This window comes from Mastomys coucha, unplaced genomic scaffold (genome assembly GCF_008632895.1).
Source record: "Mastomys coucha isolate ucsf_1 unplaced genomic scaffold, UCSF_Mcou_1 pScaffold4, whole genome shotgun sequence".
Classification (NCBI taxonomy): Eukaryota; Metazoa; Chordata; class Mammalia; order Rodentia; family Muridae; genus Mastomys; species Mastomys coucha.
This window is the reverse complement of record NW_022196910.1, coordinates 41,728,001-41,747,103: the sequence shown is the minus strand read 5'-3', so window position 1 is coordinate 41,747,103 and position 19,103 is coordinate 41,728,001. Positions and strand designations below refer to the sequence as shown.

The 19,103-nt window shown below is 37.2% G+C and overlaps 1 protein-coding gene across 4 annotated transcripts in view; it reads left to right on the top strand.

Moving 5' to 3' along the window:
- Trhde (thyrotropin releasing hormone degrading enzyme) overlaps nt 1-19,103 on the top strand; it is a 392,302-nt gene that overhangs the window by 99,176 nt on the left and 274,023 nt on the right. For all 4 annotated transcript variants that reach the window (XM_031350072.1, XM_031350071.1, XM_031350069.1 and 1 more), the window contains exon 3: nt 7,890-8,016. In XM_031350072.1, coding sequence (XP_031205932.1) covers nt 7,890-8,016 — 127 coding nt within the window. The remainder of the gene's footprint in view (nt 1-7,889; nt 8,017-19,103) is intronic.

Genomic DNA, 19,103 nt, shown 5'->3' with positions numbered 1-19,103 from the left:
TATATATATATATATACATATATACTTTCTTTGGGACTCTCTACTGTTATACAATGTAGACTTTTATAAGAAAGTGTCTGAATAACTGATTGCCCATCTTCACTTCTGTAGTAGGTAGTCTGAGTTCCACTAAATCACCTGTTCTGTGAGGAGGGGTTCTCTGCACTGTGACTTGGTATCCTAAGACCTCATTGTCATGTCCCCCACTGCCACACAAGTTCCCTGAGAGGGGAGAGCCTGTCTTGCATGCTTAGCTTTCTGTACCCATCACATGAAGCATTACCTGACAATCAACAGATATATGCTTATTAAGTATTAATCAAACATATAGAGTCTTATCATGGTGTCTTTAAATAGTCTCCATTGTTCTTCTAAGTTGCATGGCTATCAGAGACAAAATCACCTTGAATAACAGATCTGTATTCCTCTTCCATGTGATTCCTTTCCCAGGCATATCCCCTCCTAACATTGCCATATGTCCATATGCCTCCTCTAGTGGCCAACCTTAACTAGGTGTGATGGTTTGTATATGCTCTGCCCGGGGAGTGGCATGATTACAAGGTGCGGCCCTGTTGGAGTAGGTGTGTCACTGTGGGTGTGGTCTATACAACCCTCATCCTAGCTGCCTGGAAGTCAGTATTTTGCTAGCAGCCTTCAGATGAAGATGTAGAACTCTCAGCTCCTCCTGCACCATGCTTGCCTGAATGCTGTCATGTTACTGCCTTGGTGATAATAGACTGACCTCTGAACCTATAATCCAACCCCAATGAAATGGTGTCCTTTATAAAAGTTGCCTTGGTCATGGTGTCTTAACTAAGATACTAGATAATTTTCTTTTCCACCAAATGCACATGTCATGCCAACATACTCCCAAGCATGATCTCTAAGCAGACTACTTTCTTTGCAGAACAGTTGATTGTCATCCCTGTTTTTGTGAGAAGATGATGCATGGGAAAGATTGAGGAAATCTGCCTATGCTCAAACAAGCATTTCAAATACTGATAGTCCATAAAACTATATGAAGGCCACTGGGCACAACAGACATTTTCATTATATTTTCAGTGATGAAATGTATGGTTACATGTTTCCTCCCTTTCATTCATAGCTCTGGTCCATGGTTATAAGGGTGGGGCTTCCAGGATATATTTCTAGAGTCAGTGTATTATTCTCTGTCCGGGTTATGCCAGTAATTTTTGTAAATCACTGCTAAGTTCATGGGCAGTTTAAGGAATAATAGAGCAGTGTTCAAGGGTAAATGATAGAGAAAAGTTACTGAATGGTTAGATTGTGTTTTCAAGGGCAAGAAAAATGCAAAGGAATAAGATTATATGCAGAAAATCACCTTTTCATTTCTTTTCAAATTAAATGAAGATTAGATGTGACAAATTCAGGCAAATTAATGACACACCAACCTTTCAGACATATTATAATAAACAGGCTCTGTTAAACTGTTCCCTTGGGCAATCACTTTTAAAGAGAGACCAAGTAAACTAACTGACTGTCACAAGTTAGCAGAAATAGGCAGTGCAAGATCGGAAGCTCAACCCCCCTGTGCCAATGTTAGTGTGATGTCCTTCCTAGTGAACTCAACACCCATAGAGTTTGTTTCTTATTTGTTGTGGGAAGACGCTCTACAGCAGACAGATAAATTCTGGAAAGCAATTTACATTTTCAGAGCTGGAGCCTTATCAGAGAATGTCAGAAAATGCAAATAAGCAGTTGTAATAAAATTATATTTCATTACCCATAAGTGATAACTGTGTCTTCCTGAAGATTCTGTCTCCATGTCGTGATTGTGTAGAACCTAGTCACTTTCAAAGAAGCAAAGAACTATGGTGTTCTCCCCTAACTACAAAGAGAATTACCTCTAAATTTACTCCATTAACCACACAGGAATCACTCAGTTTGTGAACTATTTTGGTTGTTTCCCCTGATCCTTCAACTAGATCTCACTTGTTTCTGCAGGGCCCTGGAGTGAGCACCTGAATATAGATTAGGTGAATAATTGTTTTTAAGTGAGACTGTGACTACAATTGGCTTTACTCAGGAACTAAAGGGTTTGTACAACAGTGTTAGGATCAATTGAATGCATCCATCCATTTCTTTGCATCACTACTCCTGCTCTTCAGCTCTAATGTCTACCATCTTTTACCTGGACTTCTACACTACTGTAACCTACTTCCTTACCCCTTTTCTACTCCCTTCTAATCTATCACGTTTGCTGATGCAGTTCTCTCAAACCTAATTCTGATCATGGCATTTTGGGGCTCAGGTCTTTAAATGACTGTACTATGCCCACAGTACTATCTTCTTATTTTACAACAGAGTTTATAGACACATCTGTAACTGGACTTGCAATTTCTCTTTACATGTCCCATTTATCATTGTAGATCTCCTCACTTATGTACTCTGCCTCTCTGCATGAACTCTTACGTAGTCTGATATCTTAGTTTATTTGCCCTGTGATCTTTCTAAAATGTAGAAATAGACTTATCACTCTGTTGTTTAATATCTTCCTGTGGATCTCTACATCTATTATAATAAAGCCCCAGTAGTTAGTAGTGCCTTTGAGGTCACTTACTATTTGGTCATTCTTATTGTCTTGTTGATGCTTTGATCTGGCTGACTGATGAGATGGCTCAGTTAGTAAAGGAGGTTGCCACTAGGTCTGATGACCTGAGCTCAATCCTGAGGACATGTGTGGTGGAAATAGAGAACTGATCCTTATCTACAAGTTATCCTGTTAGACCACACATGTGCTATGTCAATGCACCACCAACAAATAAATAAATTAAACAATACACACATAAGCAATGTGATATTTTGGTCTCAGATACTGTATACACACCCATTTTCTAGCTTACTACATCTAGCTTCGCCCCCCCCCCATTTTCAAATTCATTTATTAATAAATTACACCTGCAAAGACAGTTTGTCAGGCTAGGATTAGGACTTGAACACTATTATCTGGGGAATTATCCTGCCTACCTCAGAAGATCAAATAGAATCAAAGTATTAAAAACATGTTGAATGATATATTAGCCCCAGGAGATCATGGGCTATTTATATTAAAATAACATGGCTCAGTAGATAAGAGTTCTTACTACATCTAACTTTAAAATAAAAGATTTATTTATTTTACTTTGTATGTATGAGTGTTCTGTTTGCATGCATGTATTTGTACTATGTCTGTTACTGATACCCAAAGAAGACAGAAGAAAGCATTGGATCTCCTGAGACTGGAGTTACAGATGCTTGTAAGCTTCCATGTGGATGCTAAGAAACAATCCTGAGTCATCTGCATAAATAAATACTCTTAACCCTTAGCCATCCCTCCCATCACCCAGATTTATTATTTTTTTTTAAAGCTTAAGTTAAAACATTTGTTCTTCTTGAGGCATGGGTCTTATTTTTTAGGATCTGTATATGCCTGTAAAATTCAGTTCTCTGGTTAAGTCACTTATCAAAGGCTTACATACCTAACACTCTATACACAATATTTTGACCTAAAAATATAACACTTTCATGTAGTTAGATATATTGGACTAATTCAAGTTATATTCATGGAGAAGAAGGCAGGAAAAATAAAAATGGAAAATCAACACACATGCTTCGTCAAATGGTAGTGTCTCAAGGTAAATTTTGGCAAGGGTTAGACAAGTAGTGAGTCAGCAGGAGGTTTTGTACGAGCATGAGATTCTTAGGCAGCTATCTGAAGATGATGAAGAAGGGATGGGTCATGGCGATACATAGAACTTTAAAGCCTTGAGTTTCATGTGAGTGTTAGCAGAGCAGTAGGAATAAAGCCAGAGCGTTAAAGAAATGAAATGTGTGTGTAGAGTTTTATAAACCCTTGGGATTCTACTCCGAATAACATGGAAAGTTGATAAAATATAGAGAAATAACATGATTTGGTTCTCATGTATCAGAGAGACTCTGATTATGGTGTGGAGAACAATAAGAAAGAAATACACAATTGGGACCAGAGTGGTAGCATTCAGGTGGTCAGAACAGCAAGATTTGTGTGCTTTGAAGGCAGAGGCAATAAGATAATCTGGCTTGTGAAAGAAAGAAGAATGTGGAGATATTGGGTCCAGACAGCAGGATGGGAGTGTATTTAACTGAGATGTGGAAATTTTTGAAGGAACAACTGTGTGTATGGATCCGCAGGAATTTGCCTTTGGAATGTGATGTCTGAGATACGAAGTGGAGATGTCAAGTGGACAGTTGGTTAATGATTATGTAAGCCCAGAATTATTGGGTAAGTCATCATTTTGGAAGTCACACAAACACAAAGCTAGTCATTATAATTAAAGACTGAGTGTAAACAGAGAAGCAAAAAGGTCTATGTATTGAAACAAGGAGCCTTCCCAACATTAAGAAGTGACTGGTGCACAGGGAGAAATTGTTTCAAGGACATTCGATAATCAACTAAATGTACATTCTGCTGATGGGTTGAGCTCAGGATTGGATGTTAGATTTGCCACCATGTGGTTATTACTGATCCTGTTGAGATCACTTCTAGTATATCAGTGGGGGGGGGGAAGGGGAAGCTGTTTTTCCTTGTGTGTAAGGGAGACTAGAAACAGGGAGGGTAAATAACAACTGCCTTACTTATACCTACTGTCTCTCAGATGGTGGTAGATTCCTCATTCTTTAAAGTGTTCTGGCCTGGATGTTAACTCACTCATTGTTTGTATGAGAATTCAAGTTGGAAGATCTATATGAAGTGCAAAACAAAACAGAGAAACATAGAAAGTTGGGGATGGCGATGCATACATACAATCCCAGCACTTTGGAGATGTAGGCAGGAAGATCATAAGCTGGAGCCAGCCATTACTACAGAGTGAGTCTTCATCTGATAAAAGAAAACAATGCAAAACCATGAAGAGTAACAAAAATCAGAAGAGAGAATAATGAGTATTTGTTTGTGCTGTGGAACCATAAACTGATGAAATAAATGAAAACAAAGGGGTTATTTTGGGAAAAGATGAGGGGTGAGATGGGGTTTAGCTTTGTGCTCTGTTGACAGAAAGTGCAGGGCTCTATTTCTTGAGTTGTATTTTCGTTGGTGATTTATTTGTTTGTTTTCCACACACGGTGAACCTCTTAAGAGCAGTAAGTATAAATGTCTTGTTCATTTTGTAGTAGGGATTTTATTGTTCTATTTCTATTCCCTAGTACAATGCATGAAACACAGAAGGCCTGCAATAAATGTCTGAACCAGAGAATGAAGACATTGTGTTCAGCATGTGTCTGTTTTGTCTTCTCATTCATGTTGGATTATTTCCATCAAATCTTGACAATCAGACTGATTTAACTGTGTTTCTCCTGCTTGGCTCTAGAGAACGTTTGACTAACTGGTAGGCTTGATTGGCAGACATGATTGTGTTCCTACCCAAATCAACAGTGCTGCCTAAATGTTAAGTCAGTAAGCCTTGTCATGTAACAAGGTAGTAGTGCATGCTATAGAAGCAATATCAATTTATGAGTTAGTTACCAGGGACTTTCTAAAAACCTTATCTTTCCTCAGTGTCCATTGGAGATTTGTAGTTTATCGAGTGTACAGCACCTATCACGAGTTGTCATTCACTTCTAATTACTGAAAGGGTCTTTGAGAACGGTTATTACACAGACATTCTTTTCCCTATGTTCTGTGGCTCCTTTGATTAGGTAGGCAGCATGTGCTCCAGAGTAGGAAGTGAAAAATGCTTCATCTTGCATCTGGTGTAAAACTTGTGCCAAATAAACAGTGTCATGATTGAATGAGTGCATAATGAATGGTCACCAGTGGTCTCTGCTGGATGCTGTCAGTGCCCAGGCTCTGTCTTCTTTTACATTTGGTGTGCTCAGCTCCCATCTCCTTGCTTGCTTGCTTTTTACTCTCCGATTCTGCTTCCCTCACTCCCTTGTAAGCCATCTCTGCCTGTCAGTGCCTTTACAATTAGTATCCATTTATTTACTTAGTATTCAATTTTATAAATATTTATCAATTTTTTGAGAATGTCATACTCCACCCCCATTACTATATCCTTGCAACTTTATGCCCCCTTTTACTTTCTTTGATTTAGTAACTCGTCTTTCCATAGCCCCCTATGAACCTCTTTCTATTCCATTCTGCATTGTTGCCTGATTTGATCTGGGACCGGTGAGCATGACTTCTGGGAGCTCATGAGTACAGTGAGTCTCTCATGTGCCGAAGGCACAGCTTTCTAAATCAACTATGTCCTCCTATTCTCTGAGGCATTGTTTCTTGAGAACTTTGTATAAGGCATTCCATGTTTGTAAAGAGTTGATGTTGTGGCAGGGTATCTACTGTTTCTCAGAGTGACAAGTTCTACTGCTGTACATACATGGTCTGTCCTATAGCTTTTGGTTTTATACCATTTACAGTCAAGACTCTTGATGGCTATCAATTAAATTTACCACTTGATTTTGCTGATAGGGAGTAAGTAGTTTGCAATTGAAGTAAACAATTGTTACTAATTTTAGCAGGTAGCTTATTGAATTACATGTCTTTTCAACATGAAGTCGGAATGTATTTTCCTTGTATCAACCCTGCATTTTTCTGACTATACATCTCTGTTCTCTCTTAGGCTGTGCTAATAGAGAGTTAATTGTATAATCAATTTTTACATTATAACTGAATACAGCTTTTTTTGTTTTATTGTTCAAAATAAATATCCATTTTGGTATATTGAATAAACCACATATTTTTTTGTAGTGTTTAAAAAGGAAAATAGACTTTCTTATTTGTAAAATGGGATTGGAGGTAATGTGTTTTAGAACTGAAAAGCACTTTAGCAACTAGTTGGTGGCCAATACCATCACTTTATAAATAAGGCCCAAAGAGGTTAAGTGATTTGCTCAGTATCCCCAGCTTGGTTAGTGGCCGAGTCAGACTAAAGTCCAACTCCCATGCTGCAATTCTTTCTACTGCTGCATGAAATGCATGCTTCTTATTCACAGAATTGATATGAGGATTAGGGACCACATCTGTGAAAAATAGATTTAGCCTTTGGAAGGAAAGATGCTGGATAGCTTTATGAAAGCTTTATGAAAACTAATCTCATTTTAACCTTTTCTATAGGATTGTTGGCTCTGTTCAGTTTTATGTTTCTCACTTTGGGACTTTTTATTTTGGCCAAGGACTAGATAATTTATGATGCTTGTTTTAGGAATCAATAATAAGTGCCCAGATTGTGTTAAAAATATGAATTACATCAGCTGGTTTTGAATCTAGGAGCGGGTGCAGATAGCTTTCCTGAGCGGTGGTTGCTCATGTACATGAAAAGTTTTCTGTTCTTACTGTATGAATTTGGAGAAAAAACAGTTGATTTCAAAGACACAAGAATGAGAAAAAGGAAGCATAAATAAGATATATGTACACACACACACACATACACACACACACACACACACACACACACACACACACACACACACACACACACACACACACACACACACACACACACACACACACACATATTTCCAATCTGGTAATTCTTCTAAAGCTCGATGCAGCATGTCATAACAGACCATGAGTTTTCTCTCGCGCTGAGCCAGGGATCCATTATACTAATCCACCATGCCTTCATATCTCTAGCAAGCACATGTAAATGATAACTTAGAATATTTATTTTGACTCAAGGTGTATAAATTGTCTCTATGTCATCCTGGAAAGTGAGTAAATTGTGACTTGCTCTACTTGGCCACATCAATTGTTTCAATTTGGATCTTTTGCCAGAATGTGTTTGGATATATAAACAAGAACACTGTTTAATTTTTATACTATCCAAAGTGATTTGTGCAGATTCATATGTTCAGAGAAAATAAAACTCAAGTACCAAAATGCTAAAGTAACTTTTATATATATTTTTAATTAGGTCCGATTATATGCAAGACCTGACGCTATCAGAAGAGGATCCGGGGACTATGCTCTCCACATTACAAAGAGATTAATAGAATTTTATGAAGACTACTTTAAAGTGCCCTATTCTTTGCCAAAACTAGGTAAGAATTTCTTGGTTATTTTATTGGAAGGACTCCTGGAAGGTGGAATTTTTGTCTTCATCACTACTTGATGCATCCAGCAGCATAAAAGTTCAAAGATTTATACTTTTAGAGATGAGGAGTACAAAAATAATGTGTTCTTAAGAGGTAAAATAAGATTAATGATCTGGAGTCTTGCCAGTGAGTGCTCATGAGAATTATGGAAGGTGTTATGTGAGTCAGAATTCAAAAATAAAATAACCTAAATAGTTAAAATTTGTTAAATACATCCAATAGAAGGGTGCTTGCTAAAAATCAAGCTTAATGACTTCAATGACCATGTAGGTAGATGCAATTAGAGCTCATTCCATATAAAGGAATTGAAGGTATTTTCTAGCATTGAGACACCCAGGTCCTTGTGGCTCTTATTAGTAGGTAATATTGTGCACAGAGCTAATGGGGACAGCCTTTCTCTCTCCAAATTGGTATATGTCAGATGTTAATGAATTGACTTTTCTTCAGATTATTTTTTAAGATTGTATTTGTAGTACATAGTTAAGCTAATAAAAAAGCGACAGAAGAGAAACTTGGTAATAATGGAAATTGTTATAATAATGGAATGTTCTTGTACATATTCCTTTTGCAGAGCGAATGTGTTCAGTAATTGTTGGTCCCGTGAATAAACACATTAATGTATTATTCTAATTTGAATGAGGCTGTGCTTTTGGCAGGAAATGAGCTAGAACATTCCAGGATATTATAAAGGGTGCACATAGACATTAGAAGTGTTGAAGTTACTTTGCCTTTTCAGAAGGGATGTGACGTCATAACAGCTCTTTGTACCCCACTCACCCCGTCACCAATTTTCTTCCCAAGTGCTTTTTCTTTTTTTGTCAGAATCCACATAAGATACCTTTTTTGTTGTTTTTGTTTTTGTTTTGTTTTGTTTTGCTAGGAAGGATAAAGTGTTTATTTGATCAAAAATGTGAGTTTGAACTACAGGTTCACCTCCCTGGGGAACTGGGCCTATTACATTAAAGTACCTGCCTGCTGAGTAGCTTTATTGGTCATACAATGAGTAGCTGATGGGAAGCTGACATTGTCATCTATGGGCATGACATTCCATTTTTATGAAATGTATTGCCAAATTGTGAGGTCTTTCTTAAATATTCATTCTGCATTTATAAACAGAGTTTTATTTCAAATCGGATCTGTACCCTTTTCTTTTCTTTTCTTTTTTAAAATCTACTACCTTTTAGAATTTGTTTCACCAAAATCTCCCTTATAGTCACCCAAGGCAGGAACGACTGCCTGACCTTATTTGCATGGGATGTGGTGCTGTTATCTACACCAGGTAACTGCGAACTTCCCAGCTTGACCCTAATGTAAAATTCAAGAGTGCTTGTGTTGCAAGTTCAGCAAGAGAAATAAAATGTGGATCTTTCTCTGTCCCCTTCAGACCAGTAATTAGCAGAAGAACTCAATTTATAACTTCAGGGGGTTCCATGTAACTGTCAGCTTGCAGCAGGATTCATTTCTGCTTCCCTTTCTCACTTACAATTGAACCATACAGGCTTTCATCTGGAGGAAAAAAAAAAGCTTTATTCACCATTGCTCCTACTTGTTAAGCCACCTTATGGTGTATATAATTGAATGATTTGACTTGCCCCAGCAGACTCCTTTTTATATACCGAGGGGAGTTACCACAGCTCAAGGTGCTTTATGAAATTTCTTGTAAAGGTCTACATACTTCCTATTTCTGTAGATGTGTATGCTAGTGGATTTGTAAGTACATTCTCTAAATATGTCTTATGTAATAATCCCCAGTCATAGAATCATTTTTGAGAAATCCTCACCTTCCATCCTATATTATGAATTATACTTTAAGTAAATATTATTTTCATGAACTTGACCTGTGTTAATGATGCCTGTAGATGTATTCTAGACTTTAACGGAGACTGCTTCAACCTTTCAGATTTATCAAAAATTGTTTCTGATACCCATTCTACCCTTCTTTTCTTCCCTCATGTTTTATATGCATTTAGCAAGAGCCTGCTATAGTAATTTTTTAATGTGATAAATATACTATAGTGACTAAAATAGGCAAAACTCCTTTCTCTCCTAGAGATTTCAGTCTACCAGGTGAAGATGGACAGAAAATCAAATGGTAATAACTATAGCCTAAAAGTTGAATGTAATCATTTAAATAGCTAATATACTGGATACATTGGTACCCTCAATGATTCTAGCACTAAAGAGGCTGAAGCAGGAGGATGACAAGTTAAAGACAGCTGGGCTATGTTGTGATACCTGGTTTAAATCAATCAATCAATCAATCAATCAATCAATATTGATAAATAACCAGAATAGAAGTTTGGGAAATATATGAGGGCTGATATGGCATGCATGAAAGGCTGAGGCTTTTAAAAATTAATTAATTAATTAATTAATTAATTATAGTTTTCCACATGGAAGTATTTATTTGGAAGTGTTTAGATATCAGTTCAAGAGAATGGAAACGGGAGCCCAGTGGAAGTCACGTGACATGAGTTATCATCAGAGGGAACAAAGTGCCTAGAGTTTGAACTTCGAGCTTTATGGTATGTTTGAAGTTAGCAAAGAGGCGAACATTCATACAGGAGAGTGAGTAAAAACCTGGAAATTCTGCTCTGGGTACAGTGGGGTAGGAGATAATGCAGATGCAGGAGGCCATGATAAGCTTCCCCTCCCCCAGCTCTTTGAGAGTACAAGCAGACCTAGAGCAAACAATATAACAAGGAAGTGTCCAATCTCACTGTGAACCTCTTCCTCAATATCCCAAGTCCCAAGGTACTGACAGCAGCCTCTATACAACGCTTGGATTTTTTTAATTTATTACTTATTTTTTGAAGCCATTTTGCTCTGTTCTACTTTTCAATATATTATTTCTGAATTTCTCACTTATGTCCTGATTCATTTCAAATGCCAAACAGTTTCCCTTTGTTGACTGTGGTACAGTTCATGAGAGCTGATACATCTAAGGTTTTGAGTTTTCACACCATGTAGCTTATGGGAGAGTCCCTTGAGAGGAATTCTACTGATTCTTGTTGGTTAGGATGCCAGTTTATTCTCCTTGATAAACAAAGCTATTTATTTATTATTTTAAAGCCAACACAAGACGAAAGTGTATACAGTATGATTTGTTTTAAAATCTCTAAAATGAGTAATTAAAACTGTTTGTAGAAATATGTAGAGTTTTTACTTCTTGGTATTAAGTTATGCAACAGATTAGAGTAAGCATGGTTATGATACAACAACACTTTTTATATTTGTGCATTCTATTTTGGTGAGCATTTGAGGTGCTCTTTATAAAGCACATTGTAGACATATATATTATATATTTATTATATGTATATAATTACATGTTAGATAATTACATTATCTTTTATATTACAGATAGATCATATAAATAGCAACAAAATGGCAACTGTGTTTATATTTATGAAATGTGAGTTATTCTTAAGAGCTTTTGTACGGTTTTACTCATTTAGTTATTATCATGACGTTTTGAAGTAGTATTTATCATTTTCTAATTTTCCAGAGGAAGAAATTTAGGGATTTGGTAACAGAATAATGTAAATAGATCATGTTAATAATAATGAATTAGGAATTCAACTTCAGGCTATTTGACACTATGATACTGGAATTCTGTTAAAAACAGCTTTTAAGGGGCTGATGAGATGGCTCAGCGGGTAAGAGCACTGACTGCTCTTCTGAAGGTCCTGAGTTCAAATCCCAGCAACCACATGGTGGCTCACAACCACCCGTGATGAGATCTGACACCCTCCTCTGGTGTATTTGAAGACAGCTACAGTGTACTCATTTATAATAATAATAAATAAAATTTAAAAAAAAACAGCTTTTAAGAATTTTTAGAACCCATACATTAAAGTATACATCACTTTAATAAGGGGATGATCTATTAGTGAAATAATATATTAGTTTTGCTAACTTCTTCCTGGTAAAAGTAATCATGCATAGCCATTGCAAGAAATACGGGAAGAAAAACTGAAGATACAAGTCTGAGAAATAGAAGCAGCAATACTGTGAAGATGTACCCAACTCTTGCAAACACGTTTTCATCATAGATGTTTATAAGTTAATTAGATGGCAGATAGAATGACTGGCACAATATTTTGTTACTCACCTTATTTAGGTTTCAATTAATTATGGCGAATAGGCTTCTGTTTCCCTTTGCTGCCGCTCTGTAATTTGTAAATCGATGTTTCGTAAAGGAGTTTGCTTGATTGCTTCTTTTGAACGCACAGCACATTTGCCTTTATGGGGAATTCATTACCTGCTCGGCACGGAGTGTGATTGTAGAGGGAGCACAGTGTTTTGCCACAAGATTTTGCCCCTTAAGGAGACCATGGGTATGTTGAGGAGAGAATACAGTACTTATGGGGATGAATGTAAATTTGATAGCCACAAAGCATAAAATATAATCCAACACTTCAGTCTTAAAAGGTAATATTTAATAGCACTTTGTGAGTGCTATTAAATGAAGAGTGTGAGTTCTGTTATAGCCATGAAACATTCTTTCAGAGAAGCTTCTACTTTTTGAGACTCCAGAGCAGAGTGGTAGGTAAAAGAGGAGAAAGACCGGGCAGTGGTGGTGCACGCCTTTAATTCTAGCACTTGGGAGGCAGAGACTAGGCAGATTTCTGAGTTCAAGGCCAGCCTAGTGTACAGAGTGAGTTCCACAGGACAGTCAGGGCTACACAGAGAAACCCTATCTGGAAAAACCTAAAACAAAACAAAACAAAACAAAACAAAAAACAAAACAAAACAAAACAAAAACGGAAAGGAGAAAGATGAAATATTCTGAGGATTGTGTAAAGCAGGTGCCCATGCATACCTGGGACTCTGTAAACCACACTAACAAGAATATATTTTCTAGACTGGAATAAATAAGTGGTGGAATAAGTTTTATTAGAGTTCAGGAACAAGACATTCTGGTTTGAGTGATAGTTTTTTGTTTACTTAATAATAGACATACCAGATTTCTCTTTTTTGCGTGTGTGTGTGTGTGTGTGTGTGTGTGTGTGTGTGTGTGTATTTGTGCATGCATGCACAGTGGTAATGCATGTGGAAGCCAGGGGTCAATCTCATGCATGGTTTCTCAGTAACTCTACACCCTGATTTTGAGACAGAGAACTTGCCTAATGATTCTCTCCTATTAAAACATCATTTTCATTAGTTTATTTCATTTCTGGTGTTCTGTGTAATCAGGAGCTTGATGCTCATCAATTCAGCAAAGCTGGTCAGTGAGTCTCAGGGATCTATTTGTCTGCACCTCCCCAGCACTCTGAGTATAGACGCCCATATCACCACTGCTAGCTCTTGTCCACACATGGATCTGGGGCTCTAAGTCAGATCTTCATATTTGAATGCAGTCTTTTTGCTTACTGAGCCATCTATCCAGACCTGATAGATATTTTGATTACAATGTGGATGAGGGAGACAATGATGACTGGCTACTTGCAAGGAATAAAACCTCATGAAATATTTCATGGTATAGTTGGAACACATACACATATATGTATTTTGAAATATATTAACAGTATAGGTTATTACATTTTCTTCATTTGTAGAGACTACTAAACACTTTACCTCTTGTGACATTTGTTTTTAAGTGGTGAATATAGTTGTGTTTAATTTTGTGTTATAGCTATATAATGTATCATTTCATATTAATTGTAAGATTCAGTTTAATTGAGAGTTATTTTGATACTTTTATAAGTATGACTTTTCTTTCTTTACTATTTTAAAAGGTAAATAATTAATATAGTGTGTCCTTATGTAATATTGCTTTTTGAGATAAAAATCTTAGGTCTCATTGTGTAGAATATGAATTTATTCTCAGAGCGCATCTTTCAGTCAGAATTCCTCTAAGAATTCTGTAAAAAGAGATTGGAGTTTAATAAAAGGTGGGAAAGAAAGAGAGGGGATTATTTTGAGAATCATGTAAGGGAGGAACCCTGTATGTGCATTGGACTCTAAGAATCAAATTGACAGAGTCAACTTTTTTCTACAAGGGGATAGATGGCATATTGTAACTGCTCAATTTTGTGGGTTTGAGGTGGGAACTATTTTGGTCCTTTGTGGACTATGGAGATTAGTGCCTTCTTAGGGAGTTTGCTACAACAGAGCCTTGCTTTTTACTCTCCCAAGTATCTCTGGGAACCGAGGCTTTAAACAGCTTTCCCTCCCTCTCTGGAAAAATAAGAAGCATAGTCTATATTTTATGAAAATAATTTATTTTGAAAAAACCCTTCATCAGGTGATGTTTCTTGTACACCAAAAGGATAGTTATAATTTCTTTCAGTAGGAAGTGTTTTATGTGTTCCTAAGCCCCATTTTGACAACGATTTGTGTGAAAGCAACACCAAATCCTATTAAAATAGACACTGTTATTCCAACATTAAACAGTTATTTTAGCACAATTTAACAGGGCATTTTATTCCTTCATTAATTATTCTATAACATGGCCATTTAACCGCTCTTGTTAAGCTATTTTGTAGCTATTACATGCTGTATACTTTCAGTACTACACTAACAAACAGAACTTCTATATGATACTCACTATTTATGGTATTTAACAACTAATAAAACGTAAACAAAAATACTGAAGATGAAAGAAATCAATGAAAACAGTACATTTTGGTGGCAATGATACATGAGATCATTATACTATAAACGAGCAAGCCATAATACAAGGTGGAGGATTTAGTGTAATACAAACTAACTATAAGGCTGAATTAACTAATTAATTCAGCAGGCATTTATTGAGTGGTTACTTATACATTGTCTTCCACAATGGTAACCAGTTGGGACATCTCGCACTAAAAACTTCAAATCCAATTTTAAAAAACTTCTCAAAAATTATCTTACTGACTTGACAGGGTTATTACATATTTTATTTGCTTGATATCCCTTCCCTTCCAACTTACCCCTGAGTTTTAAGAGTTTCAGACATTTGCATCCTTGGAGTTTCTCCTAAATATATTTTGACGAGGCCTCCAACATGTTGTTTGACTTTCTGGGCAGAGACATTTGACTGGTAGGCTAGGAAATATCTTTCCATTGATTGCAGATTTAACTATTGAATAAGCCTTCTGCTTTGCCCTCTACTGGCCCACTATGATGACCAGGAGTAACACACATTGATCTGAAAGAAATGGGTGTCTCTCTCATTCTCTCTTCTCACCTGCTCAAAGACATCATTTTAGCAGTTCTTCAGTCCTCTCCAAAGTCCAGCTTTCCCCACTTTCTTGGCTCTTTATATATCAGCATTAAAAATATGGTGCCTTTTTCTCAGCTCTGCTAACTCCAGGTCCACTCACTCTGGCTGCAGATCCATCTCTTTCCTCCCGCTTACAGCTAAACTAATTTGAAAGGATTTTCTATGTGCATGGGCTCTGATCACTCTTTTTTTTTCTTTTGTGAGTGAATTCTGCATCAGCCTTTCCACCTCAATCCTGCACAGAAACTTCCCAAGTTCACTAATGCTCCCACACTGCAAATTCCCCAACATCAGGCTTTAGTCTTCATCAGCAGCATCTGACACAAGTGTTCTTCCTAACTCCCTGAGACACAACTTCACTTTCTCATGCTTGTCTGTCTTTTAGGACCACACATTTTTCTTTATTCTTTTCTCATTATACTCCTTTGCCCCTTGAAATGTTTCTAGTTGCTTAACAGTTGTGTGCTCCAGGAGTCAACTTTGATATCTCTTTTCTTTATTACCTACCCTGGTGGAGTCTCATTTTCCGGTCCTATCCAGTTTTACAAAAATCAAAGACGATCTGGTGATGCAGATGACATCTAGATTTATATCTCAGACTTGTACCTCTCAAATGTCACTTTTTACTTTCTATCTGGCAGCCAGATGCACTGGATGGCATAGGACAAGAGCAGACTCAAGATAAAATGATGTTTTATTTTTCTGCTTGCACATGTAATTGACAGAGATTACTTCTGTTCTCTCTGCAGCCCATATTGTTGCATGGGTATTTTTTCCACACCAATAGGTGAGCAATCAGTTCTGTAGTAATAGCCTTCTCAGGTACCAGCATCCTCCAAGGGCCTACTAATGTTTAGCCAACCTGAAGTTCTATCCACTTATGTTTCTATATAGAATTCACTGAATGAATGTGTTTGACTCTGTCTTAGTCAGTGTTTGTATTCCTGCACAAAACGTCATGACCAAGAAGCAAGTTAGGGAGAAAGGGCTTATTCAGCTTACACTTCCACATTGCTGTTCATCATCAAAGGAAGTCAGGGCAGGAACTTGGAGGCAGCAGCTGATGCAGAGGCCATGAAGGGTGCTGCTTATTGGCTTGCTTCCCCTGGCTTGCTCAGCTTGCTTTGTTATAGAACCAAGGACCACTAGCTCAGGGATGGCACCACCCACAATGTGCTGGGCCTTTCCCCCTTGATCTAATTAAGAAAGTGCCTTACAGTTAGATCTCATAGAGACATTTCCTCAAGCTCATTTCTCTGTGATAACTCCAGCTTGTGTCAAGTTGACATACAAAGCCAGCCAGCACAGACTCCTATATATAAAAATATATATAAAAATATGGTTGGGCAAAAGAAAGGGTCTGTTCTAATGCTAATAAACTGGCCAGAGAAACTCAGCAGGGCCTATCTGATTAAGTTATTTTGGAGATGGGGGAGCTTCTGTGTATGGCATTCCTTCCATGTTATGGTACTAGACTCCTTCTGAATGAAGTCATTTTATCTGTTAGCAGACAAGATAGGACACAGAATGTTTTAATGTTTTCTCCCAACACTGAAATGTGGGATAAAATTATAGTTTCTATGACTTGCCTTGGGAAAGAGAACTTCTAGTTGCAATGTCTGCCCTGGTAAGAGAGTTATGACCATGTAACGATGGAAACACACACACATACACACACACACACACACACACACACACACACACACACACACACACACACACACACACACACACCATAGTATCACAGATGCTCAGTGAGAATAATAAAATTAACATGCTTAATATGACCTCCTGACTTTACAGCACTTTGAAAGCAGCCTGGACCGATATTCTATTTCCACCCATCTAAACTCAGTAAGTCCATGTGGCTGTACATTTCTAGACTCCATAACCTGCTGGTTTCTCACCAGACATCTTTGTGACTTCTCTCCTTCCAACCTTTATGTTCTCCAGGTTAGGTAGTGAGTTCAACCCATGAGAATCTGAGACAGGGGGGTTGTAAAATTGGGCCAGTCTTCTCTGCTTAGTGAGATCCTATCTCAAACAAAGCAACAAGAAGAAATGATATTCAACTTAAATTCATTTTAGTTAAATGGTATGAGAAGATGGTCACTGAATTTACAGAGAGTGCTTGACTTACAGTTGCCCACATTGACCATTTTCAGCTTTAGGATGGCACCAAAAGTGTACAGCTAAAATCACACTTGGAATGTTTATCTTTTCCTGGGGTAACAATATATAGCTTCATATTCTTGAGATTCTGGAGAGTAGTTTCAGTCAGGTGTGTAATCATAAGGGTAGACAGTTGTTCTACCTATGTTCTGTAGGTTAGCTGTATTAAGTGCACTTTTCATTTATGATAGGCTATTTGGGTTATAACTACATTCTAAGCCATAAAGCATGTGTACAGACATACCACAAAGAGTATTAGAGTTATCTGGCAATGCCACTTGGCTGATCAACGTTCCAAAGACTCACCTTGCTCAAAGAGTTCAACCCAGTGCTCTTTCAGCCTGGAAGAAGCTTTATAATCTGCCCCCTTTCTGTCACTCATTCGTCATCTCCTACTTCTTTGCAGCCAATGGTTTCTGTATTTATTATTCTATTCGTATTCCCCCCACTACAACATACCAAAAACTCTCCAACCCAAAGACTTTGCCCTCATTCTTCTTTCAATTTGGAGATTTTCCCCCGTAGACATGTATGCAGCTTAAGTGCTTCTGTGTGACATCTGATCTTCCACTTCAATATAGCCATGGTGATCACTCCCCTTCTCCTTCCATACTTCACCCCTGTCCAGTAGTACTTCGTATCTCACCTACCATGTATTTTATTTGTGTGTAATTTATTTTCTTTTCTAAGTGTATCTGATCTCTCTCTTCCCTCTCTACTGGAATGAAGTTCTTAAGAGAACAGGCTATTTATGGTACATTGCCCAAAGTAGGCAGCAAATCAATGCTTATAAATGAATATGTAGATGTCAACTTTGTTCCTTGAAAGAGGACTCTTTGTCTTATAAAGTAAATGTGATGTGAGTTTCTGAACTTATTGAACCAATAAATAAAAGTAAGGTACCTTATAGAATATCTTCTTTTGGTAAATACAAGTAGAAAAGATGTAATATGACTTAACTACAGGTTTTTTTTTTTGCCATGTTTTCATTAACGATCCATATAAATAAACTGTTAGTTCAAAGTAGGTGTGTTTGTGCCTAAAGAAGTAATGACCAATTTTTTTTTTTTGGAGATATTCTAATTGTGAGACTCTTAAAAGCTGAATTTTGGATTGGAAATATTTCATAATCTAAAATAAAGTAACTACCTCTCTGTCCATCATCTTCTCATTGTTCTTAAAAAGGAAACAGTATTCATTCATGGATTTGATACCTCTTTGTTGAGTGTCTGTTAGGTAATCAACACCATTCTATTTGGTATAGGAAAATTGCTATCACTAGTTGACAAAGGATGTAACAGTCTTCACTTGAGTTTGCATATTAATGAGGATAAAAGCAGGCATGTACACTTATCCATTTATAGTTATGGCTTGAAACTGATAACTGTTATAAAGGAAGAGGAGCAGAGAAGAAAGGGTCTGATGTGTTGATAGGAGAGGAATTTTCTCTTTTGTGTGGGAAGATGAATATATCTTACTGATGTGATGTTACTTGTGTCAATATATGAAAGAGAGACAACACTGGAAGGGGCATGTCTGATTTTCTGGAGAAGTGACAAGGAGAGCAGTGTGAATAAAGTACAGTGGCTATAACTAACATAGGATGGCATCCTTAAAGTAACCAGAAGGTGGTGAAGGATCTGGCTGAATG